Source organism: Mustelus asterias, chromosome 13 (assembly GCF_964213995.1).
Source record: "Mustelus asterias chromosome 13, sMusAst1.hap1.1, whole genome shotgun sequence".
In the NCBI taxonomy this organism is placed as follows: domain Eukaryota; kingdom Metazoa; phylum Chordata; class Chondrichthyes; order Carcharhiniformes; family Triakidae; genus Mustelus; species Mustelus asterias.
In genome coordinates, this window is record NC_135813.1 from 86,471,695 (window position 1) to 86,484,293 (window position 12,599).

General features: G+C 38.0%; 1 protein-coding gene across 12 annotated transcripts in view; it reads left to right on the top strand.

Moving 5' to 3' along the window:
* fbrsl1 (fibrosin-like 1) overlaps positions 1-12,599 on the top strand; it is an 856,957-nt gene that overhangs the window by 822,859 nt on the left and 21,499 nt on the right. For 5 of the 12 annotated variants that reach the window (XM_078227177.1, XM_078227182.1, XM_078227180.1 and 2 more), the window contains 6 exons: positions 276-544; positions 2,792-3,030; positions 4,594-4,644; positions 5,670-5,765; positions 9,805-9,876; positions 12,113-12,145. In XM_078227177.1, coding sequence (XP_078083303.1) covers positions 276-544; positions 2,792-3,030; positions 4,594-4,644; positions 5,670-5,765; positions 9,805-9,876; positions 12,113-12,145 — 760 coding nt within the window. Of the gene's footprint in view, positions 1-275; positions 545-2,561; positions 2,723-2,791; positions 3,031-4,593; positions 4,645-5,669; positions 5,766-9,804; positions 9,877-12,112; positions 12,146-12,599 lie in introns of all 12 variants that reach the window. The other 7 variants (XM_078227185.1, XM_078227183.1, XM_078227186.1 and 4 more) reach the window with 4 other exon arrangements.

Below are 12,599 nucleotides of genomic sequence, written 5' to 3' on the forward strand. Positions count from 1 at the left end.
AATTGAAAATTGCTCAAGTTTTATTAAAAATAGCACCAAGGAATAATATTGTCCAATGAGACTGAATTCTCATGCATATATCTCTGCCAGTTTTGCTTCAAATGAAGAAAATGATTTATGTGAAATTATTTGGCTCAGGATTGTTGCAACATATTTGCAGTAAAAATTGCACCTGAAACACCACTGCTTTGTTTTAGTCCCAGCACATGAATATATCTGTATTTTTATTCTGTTTTGTGTCTTATGTTAACTAATGATCAAATTTTCTTCCCCAGCAGCAGGAGTAGCAGCGCCAGCAGTGCTGCAAGCGTCAGCCTACCCAAACACTTACCTTCATCCCCCCAAATCCACCCCCATCATTCATCCACTCCAGTCCTGCCCTTATCTATTCCAAACCTTGCTACCTCACATAATTTCTCCCTGAGGCCTCAGACTCACCCTCATCACCACGCCATGTTTGCAACACCAGCTACCTTACCACCACCACCTCCTTTAACGTCAAACAGCCTTGTTGTACCGGGTCACCCTGCACCTGGCTATTCAGGTAGGTGCAGATTCTTCTTCACCCACGGTGTTAAAGATGTCCTTCAGCTGCATTTGTCATTGAGGATTTTGCTTGTTTGTGTTTTTAATTCCTTTTGTATTCCCCAAAATGCCAGTTTAGTTTTGTTTACTCAAGGGTTCTAGTGTTTCACTTCAAATACACCCAAATAAAACACTCTTTAGTGAACATTGCATTTACTTAGTTCATAACCTAACAGGATGGCAATGACCTTGAGAGATGAGGGAAGTACTGCGTGAAAAAAAATCCAAACTCTCAATTCATAAGATTTCTTGATATTCAGAAGGCAGCCTAATCTGCTACTGTTTATATCTGAAGCATGTCCAAAAATATAATGTAATCCAATAAAATGTGAATTTAATTCATTTATGTAGACATCTTTTGTTTGACTTGACTGTCTCAGATAGTGTAACATCTCAAACCACCATTCTTAACAGAATTGTTTTGACTTAAGATAATTGCAAATCCTTGGTCATTACAGATGTAACTGATAAAATGAAGAAATAGCAGCACGTCCAGATCTTGTAATGGTTTAATGTGTCCACTTATTGAGGGGTCTGGTATTATAGTGGATTAATGCCATTGAGTGATAGAGGTAGAATTCAACCAATAACCTCCTCCACTCCCCTTCCCTTTCTTTACCTCTTACCCCACCCGTCTCACCTGGAAGAATTCACACTTATTAGATTGAGAGTGTGGGGGCTGATCAAAGAATTTGATTTGTGTTTATGGACCATAACCATAGCTTCAAAATTCTCACACATTTTGTTGTTTGTTTAGAAGTCAAGTACATTGGTCTTATGATCATTAGAAATTTCAAATTAAAAAGCAGCAATGATAAAATATGAAAGCAGATCATCTGCAATCCCTGGTGAGAGAAAATATGTACCGTATTTGGGAAGTCCCTTAAGAGCAGAGAAAATATTTAATTATAATCCTGCCAGTTATAGATTTAAGTTGGAAGAGAGGGAGTATTGATGGTGTGCCCCTTAGCTTTCAAGAAGCAGCCTTGTTGATCTCATAAGCTGGCCTGTTGCTTGCTTATGGTCCTCCCAGCAAAAGAGTTGCTTAATAAAAAATCCTTATTTCGGTCTACTTAGGCACTCAAAAATCCAAATCTCCTCCATATTTAATTTCCTGGAAACTTTGAATGATGTAATGATGTTTAACAGTCCTTAACAAGCTAGATTGATTTCTGTAAAGTTGCTGATTTGTTTGAATAATTATACTAAGCGCCATTGCAAGGAGGATCATTTTGGGGGAATGTTAAATAAAACCATTTCTGTTTTGTTACAAATTTTCAAATTCTACCCCAAAATGTTAGAAAAGCATTTGGCCAAGATGATTGTACCGCTAATTAACAAGAATATTGTCTCATCCCTTGAATTACGCTTGTATTTAATCATTCCATTCATTTTAACTCAAAGGGTAATGATATTTCAATAAGTAGTTTTTCAAATGTGATTATCTTACAAGGTAACATAATTCAAACTGATTTCTTTTCTCTTGAAGCTGTATTGAATGTAAGTCTGAAATGATGTCAAGAAACATGTCCTCATAAGAGCATATAATGATTTTGTTTTATTGAAAATATATGTTTTCAGCATGCTGCAGATGTGGCCTTGCTGTGGATGTTGCAATGCTACTAGCAGTGTAGGTGATTCAGAGTATTTGTAAGTTTTGGCTGCTTAGAACAGCACAAATGAGCTCTGAAATGCCTGTATAAAAGTAATCAAATGGTTATTGCTGCAGACCTTGCCATTAAAAAGTCTCAATGCATCTTTTCCAATTTGGATGAATAAAAACTAGTAGCTTGCAAAGGTGCCAACTTCACCAATGTCCGGAGGGTACATTTCAAATAGCAATATTGCTGCCTGCTCTTATGGAGACAAGTATAGTGTCTTAGCTATCTCCTTTAGAGGTGGACTGTGTGTGTGTTTCTCATCTCCCCAGTTTGTTTTCTGCTGGGATGACTCATATGGTTCTCTTCTGTCTTTAGATACCAGCCTGTTGATATCATTCAACCAACCAATCATGTATTGTCAGCCTCAGTCGGGAATTCTGATTGGTGCTTTGTCACAGGCATCTCTGTTACCTCCACCAATGAGTCCTCATGTAGAAAACCACCACAGCATGACCTGCAGAAACAGGGAATGCCAGGTGAATATTTGGCCTTTTTTTTTCCAATTGACTGGCCCACGGCCCTTGTGTTTCTTTTTTCTCTTCCAGAGCATGAACTGCTGAGGCAGGAGTTGAACAACCGGTTTTTGGTTCAGAGTTCCGACAGGGCAGGGTCGCTAGCCCCGCCACCATTCTTGAGGGCAGAGTTTCATCAGCATCAACACCAGCATCAGCACACGCATCAACACACACATCAGCACACGTTTGCTCCTTTCCCTGCGAGTCTGCCACCGACTCCACTCATGCCGCCCACTGCACCACCTATGGTGCATACCCCAGGCAGAAAAGTGAGGATAAGTAGAGCATCTCTTGACTCCCCCTCTTCCCTTACAAAAAAAAATACCTTCCATCTCTTTTGCCATAGTGACCATGGGTTGGCTAATGTGGTTCTTAAAAAGAAAAACACCAGTGGCACTTATTTTTCTATTCTGAACCTCCTGTGATATCTTTTGACCACACAATCAATGGACAACCAATTAAGGATGGTAGTTCATGTGTTTGTTTTGAGATTCTTTATGCACATTGGACTTCAAACTTTTGGCAGTCACTGTGAAGTAATACTTAAAGAGAATAGTATCCTAAAACTTGTTTAATATTTGATGAGTGTTAAGTTAACACGGCCCTGCTATTTTAAAATAGCACAAACTGATAACAGCCACGAGAAGTTGTTTCGGAACTTGATGAGCCACAGCAACTTTTATCTATGTCGCGCCTTTAACATAGTAAACATCCCAAGGCGCTTTAAGGTGCTGTGTGGTCAAAAGATGGAGAAATTACAAATCCTTTCTGGGCCTTGGAACACATATTTGTTCTATACTTATTTCAGGGTTACAGATTTAAATTTTAGTGCACTGAACCTTTTTTTATTCATCAAGACAAAATAATTGAATACGACCATAAATATATGCCATATAAGCTTGCGTACTAGCAAAAAGTGAAATACCACAGTAGCCCAGTGTGGAAGAATAAAGTATAAATATATCCACAGTGCTGTTTTTATACATATTCTTTCTGTGAACTGAAAACAGTAGCAGTTCTATAACTTCTAACACACAAACACTGTTTTTGTAGCATAGTTAGAGTTAACAATGTATGATTTAAATCATTAAGACCATATATCCATAGAATCTGGCTCTTTGCTCAGTTGGCTATTGTTTTGTTACTTTGACTTATGTTTAAAAACAATTAACTTAATTTGTTCTGGTTTACACACCAGCTGATCATGGTGCTTGTGCAAGCTGCATGCATGTCTACTCCTTTTGAAATGCCATTTCCAAATTTTCCAAAAAAAAACTTATGAAGAAAAGCAGTCTAACTGCTTGTTGCAGAATGTGTTTTCAATTTTTTTAATGCAAAAAAATGTACCATGTGGTCTAATTACGGTCATAAAGAAGTGTGTGTATAATCTACCTAGTGTATGTTTTTGTGATTAATGTTGTTTATGCTGACTAAGTGGCAGACATCTGGTAATGGCTATAATTAATGAAATTATGCATGTGTTCTGTATACACAGTTATTATATTCCGCAGCAGCTGCCATGCCAAATGGCTGTGTGTGAAGACTTTCCATTTCTTAATGTCCCTTAATTGTTTAAAGATGAAATATGTAGAAGTAATTATTAAAAGCTGTTTATCGATTCCTTTCCCAAAAAATCGTAAGTAGTTCATGCCAAGTCGAAAATGATTAGCAGCTAATAATATTGATCAATCATTAGTTCATTTTGATTGTGCGTGGTGATCAGGGGATGTGTTTAATTCATTTTGACAGTCTTAGAGCGTCACAATGACAGAGTGATTTAGATGTTGGGCAAAATAAAAGCTATTACAACTTGTTTTTCCTCTTCCTTTCAGTTCGAAAAGTATACACCAAAAATAGAAAACCCTTTCTATCGACATTCTAGTGTGAGTGTCCTCTTCTTTTTATCGAGAGCTTATTGTACCTGTGCTTCAGCTCACATCCACATTTCTAAAAAAATGCTATTTTGATTAAGCGTCATTTCATGTGTTAAATTTGGTGTTTCTACTCTTGTGGTTTCCAATGCATCTGCAGTTCATCAAATTAGCCTCAATTTGCATTTCTAATAGAGACAGACCAAATATAGGTTAGGTGATTTTGAACTGCAAATTGAAGGCAGAATGTGCTTTGGACAGTCCCGCCCTTTGAGCTGCTAAAACCAAAGTTTTATGTCATTGAGCATCTAGAATGTGCTTGTTTGATCACAGAGGCATTATCTCGCGCATGCAGATCAAGCATCTCCACATTCATGGTAGCAGCTCTGGTGCAGTTTGAAAAATGTTACAGGTTTAAAGCATTTTCCCCATAGAATGCAGAAATAGATGGCTGTTTCCTTGTTTAGATTACAGGTACAGAAACAATAAGAATGCAGCTGCCTACAAATAAAAATTACATTGCTGAATTACAATTCTGTTTAAAGATATTTCATTTTATTTGGCTTCACTGAAGATGAAGCTTTATTGTTTGGTGTTTTTGGGACAGTTACCTCATGCAGACATGATACATAACAGTCATTTAATCTCCTCGGACAGAAATTGAGGGTTCATGGGATAGAAAACAAATAGGTGTTATACCAGGCCTTTTTCCAGTCTTCAGTGAAGTGCTTCAGGAGAAAGACTTAGTCTTCCATACTGTAAAATTATTTTAATGTTGCATCCTTTAGGTATATATTGCACACAGTTAGACACTTCACCATATCCTGTATCTGGTAAAATGCCTGTTGTGAACAAGATAGTACCATTTTTAAATGGTGGCAAAGATACAACAATCAGGTGTAAACAATTGAGGTACATTTGTTCTTGAGTAGCTGAACTGCATCATTGCATAGTTGGTCCTGAGTTTGTACGTGGGATGTGCGTTATGTGACTAATTCTCAATCTGAAGCTAACTCTTCATTTCTTGTTAATTATAGTTCTTCCCACCGTACGGTCCAGCAATGCCAGGCATGCCATCCATGATTCCACATTCAGGTCCCTTTGGGTCACTTCAGGGAGCATTTCAGCCTAAGGTATGTAAATCAGTTTAAAAATGCTAAAAATGACTTGTACAGTGGCAGAAAAGGTGACAGGCACAGCTGGTTCACTTTCTTTCTCACCCCTTCCGCGTTTTCTGTCTTGGTAAACTAAATTATCATCGAGTGTGCAAGATTTGTCAGCTGACTGATGCAACTGTGCCCTAAATGTCCATTTTGATTTGATTTATTATTGTCACGTATTAGCATGCAATGGGAAGGATTGTTTCTTGCGCGCTATACAGACAAAACAAACCGTTCATAGAGAATAGTATTAAAATAGTATTAAAAGAAAGTAGTAGGAATACCAATAGTATTAAAAGAAAGTAGCAGTGATTGTAAATTTGTAATTATCAGACAGTTTATCTGAAGCTGAGATTTGCTATGTGCTTTCTGCATAACCTTTGCTAATAAAGGGTTACTGTAAACGCACTGTGATTGATGTGGTTACCCTATGATTATACTAAGGATCCATAAGTACAGCATTTTTCAGGCATAAAACTCGAGGAAAAAATGTGTCTGTCAAACAGAGACTGGTTTGATCTGCAAATTTCCACATAATTTACATGCCAACTTCAGTAGAAGAGGAGGCCCTGAGGGTAAACTGCAGAAGGTTAATAATACTTGACCCATCTTTGGAGTCAAAAATCCTGTGGCTGATGCATTGTAATGGTAGGAACCATTTCAAACGAGCAAATTACCCTGTTCTGTAGAGCAGATGATTTTTTTGCCCTAAAGGCCTGACTTGCATGTGCTCGTGCTGACTGAGCACAATGCCTTTCACTGGGCTGCCATGATCAGTCAGGGTTATTAAGTTTGCCTGGGTCGCTGCTGCTGAGTGCTCCTCCATTTTTCAGTCTGAAGCGTCTGTCACTGAGGTAGGGAGAGACAGATTACCTCAGTCAATTTCACTGTCTTCGCACTCCACTTTGCTGAGCTGGGAGCCAGTTAGAGGCATAACAGGTTATTCATTATCTGACTGTCGTAGTGTAGGCAAATGGCAATTTCATGGACAGGCATGTAGTATCCTTAACTCAAGGTCACAGGAAAGAGAACGTAATGAAACTAACATTTTCAACAACATATAATCAATTATGAAACTGTTTTAAAATGCTTTCTTTCAATTTTGTGTGTATATAATTTTAGGTAACAGTAAATTTTAAACCTCCAAGTGCAGGAAGCACTTGGCAGTCTGCAGCATGAGCTGTCTTTTTTAAGTTTATTTAATAGTAGGTACTTAAGGAATAGTAAATACTTAAATGTGGAAAGCAAGGCAGTAACTCAATCAAGCACTTAAATGGCATCATAGCATACAAAGTAATTCTTCAGCTCATCAATGCTTTCTGGATAGATTCTAAAAAAACTGCCATAGAAATATTTTTATTGGGTGTGACATTTTATTATTTTAGTTTTTGTGAAGGTTCCTGGTTTCTTTCATTTCAAATCTCAGTGCAACGGTAAATGTCATTCAAGGAAAAGTAGCTCTATACATGCGCCGAAATGTAACTTGCAGGGAAATTCCGAACTTAGAACTGAATTTGTGATTCCCATAGTGCAGAAGGAGGCCGTACGGCCCATCGAGTCTTCACTGACAACAATCCCACCTGGGCACTATCCCCGTAACCCTACATATTTACCCACTAATCCCGGAACACTAAGGGGCAATTTAGCACGGCCAATGCACCTAACCCGCACATCTTTGGAGTGTGGGAGGAAACTGGAGCACCCGGAGGAAACCCACGCAGACACGGGGAGAACATGCAAACTCCACACCGACAGTGACCCAAGCTGGGAATCGAACCCAGGTCCCTGGCACTGTGAGGCAGCAATGCTAACCACTGTGCCACCCAAAAAGCAGCAATTTAGAATGTGAAAATGTTTCACCCCAGATGGGACACAAACCCACAATCCCTGACTTTGGAGGCCAATTCCACGTGGAGAATTTATAAAGAATGCTGACTTCTTAAAATATTTCATTGTTGTTTCATGCCTGAAGCTACACAAAACAGCTGATTGAATGTTGAGCTCAATTTGTCAAAAAAAAGTAATCGACTCCTGTAGACCTAAAGGTCCTTCATGCCTCAAACTGCAGAGAATGTCCTTCAGAATGGTGCTGTGAACATCCTGAAACCAGTTCCGCAACAACAGTTCAAACCCCTAAATAAAAGCCAATAATTTTCATAACTTGAATATTATACACATACTGATGAAGGAAATCAAGAATGGCTTAAATTTATATCATGCCTTTAACAACCTCAGGACATCCCGAAGCACTTCACAGCTAATGAAGTACTTCTGAGGTTTGTCACTGTTGAAATGTTGTGGTTTCTGTTAACACAGTTTCTGTTAAACTCAGCATCAGGCACGCATGAGTGTGAATGTATGGAAAAGTGCAACCTTGACAAATTATAAATTAATATTTTGTACACACCTTTAGCAATCTTAAGTCTTTAAAAACATTAATTGAAATGGCATTTATAGCTGTTAGTCCAGTCTTTACAATTTCATCATGAATATTCAAATTTTATAAATACTGGCAATGTCAACAGCCTCGACACTGTAGTGTTTTTTTTCATGTACGATTGAAATCAATAGCCTGAATATTATGGTTGAATCTAAGCAATAACAACAGGATTAGGCCATTTGTTCTATGAAGTCTCACCTGCCATTTAATAAATCTGATTGCAGCCTCAAATCTACTTGGCTGTCTGTGCCACCCACCAACAACCCACCCATAAATCTATGCCTTCATTATCCATCAAAAATCTGTCTCACTCAGCCTTGAATATAGTCAATAAACAGCCTCCACTGCTCTTTGTGGAACAGAATTCCAAAGACTTAATGACTCTCAGGGAAGAAATTCTTCCTCATCTCTGTCTTATATTAGAGACCCCTATTTTTAAACTGTGCCTCCTTGTTCTAGATTCCCTCACAAGGGGAACGTACTCTCAGTATCTAAGAAAGGCACGGACCTCAAAGGAAGATTCCCACATAGATCTCGTGATCTCTGGTGCAGTTTTCCCTTTCCCCAGTAGCAGTTGAAATCTAGCACCAAGGAAGGGGCCAGACACATTGAAGTATTCAAACACAGCAAACCAAAAAGTTAAAAACACTTAGTATCCTTCACTTTTGATTTAAATTTTAAGACTGCAGAATAAATTATGATTGGATTAACATAGAAGATGAAATAAAGATAAACTTTTTTAAAAACTAAAAAATACATTTCTTTCAAAATATATGGATTTTTTTACCACAATGGAGAAATTTGACATTCCACAAATATCAAATTAGCTATTGGACCACTGGGGATGTTTGGTAGTAATTATCAAGTTAGCACACCATTTTGTCCTCTTTCAGCAAGGTTTAACTTTTTCAAGGGTATTTAGAGCAGGATTAATGGCATAAAAGTGGAAATCTTTGGAGGTTCACTGTTTGGGGATTGCAGTCTGGAGGAACCACAGCAGCAGACCCTGACGGGCACAAAATGACAGCAACTTCTGGATTTCCGTCTTCTTCTGCACATGTTCAGACTCTAGATGTTGCTGTCAGTTTAAATTGAGTAGTAACAGTGATAGTTTTGCTGTAATTACCACAGCAAAGTCTGGCCCATTAAAACCAGGGAATGGTAAAGAAGGGTTGTCCCATTTTGAAGGAATTTCTCCTCCATCTGAGCCATTCTGTGACCAGGAGGGAGAAGGTTGCGAACTCCTTTCCATGCACCATCATCACCGCCCAGGGTGGAGAAGTGACTGATCAGCGTACAGCCAAAATTCAGAATCTCAGATGCAGGTGCACAGATATCTCCTGAAATATATTTTTGCAGTTCACGTAATCATCTCCGATTTGAATTTGAGTTACAAATAATGGCTCCAGAAAGCATTCTTTACTTTAAAATATAAATTTTTCATAAATTCAGAAATGTTTTGGGCCCGGTGGCTTTCCGTTGAGTTTGTGACCTTTTCATTGCACTGTAATAATTTCAGTAGAATGGAGCAGTTGTTATTAACGATAAAAATGTGGTGTTGTCTTTCCCCAGACTTCCAATCCAATTGATGTAGCAAGCAGGCAAGGAGCAGTTCCTCACACGCTACTCCAGAAGGACCCCAGGGTAAATGAACTAATCACTTTCAACCCTGAAGTCTTTCAGCCAGCATTGCATTACATACATGTTAAATTTTCACAATGATACAATTGAACTACACAGAGTTTATTATACCACCAAGTACACCTCTGACTTCCTCTCCAACTTTGTTCTTGATTGTTTATGAAGAGCCTATTTAGAGATTCTTTGAGCTTCTCACTACTATTCCAAGCTCAGTTTTAAAAAGTGTTTCCTAAGCTTGTTTTACCTATCATCCCATTTCCTATTTTAAATAAGCTGCTTCAGAACATTGAGAAGATCATGCAGCCAGAAACAACCAGTGAGTTCAAAACCAGAAATCTCATCAAATCTATTAAACTTTTGTTAACCAGCCCTTTATATAACTTTATCCTTAAAACTCCTGATTCTGCCCTGCTCATAGCATTGGCTACATCATGTTTGAGTCCATATTACTAGTTAACAATGAAGTGTGAGCAGGTAGATGTACATTGAGTGAGATACTGCATTCCAGGAGAGAAAATGCTGGAAAATCTCAACAGGTCTGGCAGCATCTGTAAGGAGAGAAAAGAGCTGACGTTTCGAGTCTAGATGATCTTTTGTCAAAGCATTTTCCAGCATTTTTTCTTTTGGTTTCAGATTCCAGCATCCGCAGTAATTTGCTTTTACTACATTCCAGGACGTTTGTTTGGGCTTATCCAATATTAACCCATATCTGGATTTGAAGATGAATGCCTACAAAATTATATAAATGGTTTTTGAGTTTCACTAATATAATCCAAACTGAGTAAGCATTCAAGGCCAGTGAGACACTGATAATCTGAAAGGAACATGAAAGGAAAGAGTTTGCATTTATAGTGACTTTCACAAGCTCAGCTCACCCCAAGCTCTTTACAGTCAATTAAGTACTTTGGAAATTAGTTGTCATGAGGGAGACGGTGGTGTAGTGATATAGTCACTGGGCTAGTAATCCAGAGACCCAGTGTAAAATCTGAGCACCTGGGTTCAAATCCCACTGTGGCAGATGTTGAAGTTTGAATTCAATTTAAAAATCTGGAATTAAAAGTCTTAATGATGACCATGAAACCACTGTCAATTGTCGCAAAAAATCCATCTGGTTCACTGGTTCTTTAGAGAAGGAAATCTGCCATCTTTACCTGATCTGGCCTACCTGTCACTCCAGATCCACAGCAATGCACAGAGCAGTTAGGGATGGGCAATAAATGCTGCCCACATCCCGTGAATGAATGAATGCTGATATGGATGTCACCTTTTAGGCAAAAAAGGGTGGCATTAAGATTCAATTTCACTACACTGGGAAAACCAGTGGAAGTGTTGTGCATTTTATGTTAATTAAATGCAATTATTATTCTGGGATATGTTGACTGAAAAAATGTTCTTATTTTGATGGATTCTGATAGGAACAATCGGTATCACTGCTTTGTTAGTGCTGATTGTTGGAGGTGTTCCTTTTTCCATTAAAATAAGTCAAGCAACCATAGAAGTGCAGATAGAACTTGCTCCATCTCGTGAGTTAAGGAAGCTATTTGTGGTTCCTAACACTAAAATCATTTTCTGGTATTTATCATTGTTGGGTTCTCAATCAGCTCCGTACTGTAACTGAAGTGCCTTCTTGCAGAAAACCGGTATATATCTGGAACAAACTATACCAACTTAGAACAAAATGAAAGGTGAAATTTAGTTCAAATTCCATGGAGAGAAGCTAGCATGAAATGAATGAAGGTGATTAAATGAATGAGATACAGAGACCGATGATAAAAACATTTTGAGCACAACATTTGTTCACATTTCAAAAAGTCACTAATATAAATAGGGTGCACAGTAATGTACAGCAGCAATCCTCGATGTATTTCGGCTGATGAGGAGTATTGACAGTGACACAGTGAACACAGATAATGTGCTGTGTATTAGTTTAGCCTCTTTGAGAAAATGTTTGCATTATTTTGCTATCTGTAAATGCTTTTACAAAGAATAATTTACCCTTTTACTATTGGTGACATGAGTGTTTGATTTGTATCTGATGTTTTTAAAAAAAATGAATTCCATCTTTCCCAAGAATTCTTTGAAATTGGCACTGACTGATTACGTTTGGGTGAGTTTAATGTATTAGACCCTGACAGCAGTCTTATTAGTTTATCCAAGATGGTTTTTATATTGTCAGTTCCCATTAATATTTTGCTTCTATCAATATAATTGTACAACCTTTCTGTCTCATCTTTTCTAGCAGTTGTCAGACCCCTACAGACAGTCAATAAGAGTAAGTGAGATCTACTTCTTTAATGGTTAATCATTTTGTAAAACCATTTCGTACATTATTAAGTTGTGTGTTTTTTATTCGAAAACATCATGTTTATAATGGGATCTATGGAAGTATGTGTACTGCAAGTCACAGGTTATTTTCCTGCATTATTATAACTAATTTTTAATACCTGTTTAAAACATTGGGTCTAAATTTCAAGTGGGCTGCTCACGCTGCCTGCTGCCAATTAGTTTTTTTTTGGCAGTTCTCATTGAAATACTTGGTTCTTGTGCTCCATATGCATTATATATTTTCGCTTTGACATGCTAGAATGTTCATGCACCTGATTTGCCATTTCAACCTTGTGGTCCTGAAAAAGCAGGGTGCGAAGACTTACTCTTTGGATCCATTTGCGTGTAAGGGTTGCACAAGTTTGCCTTGGGCTGTGCTTCATTTGGATATTTTGGGCATA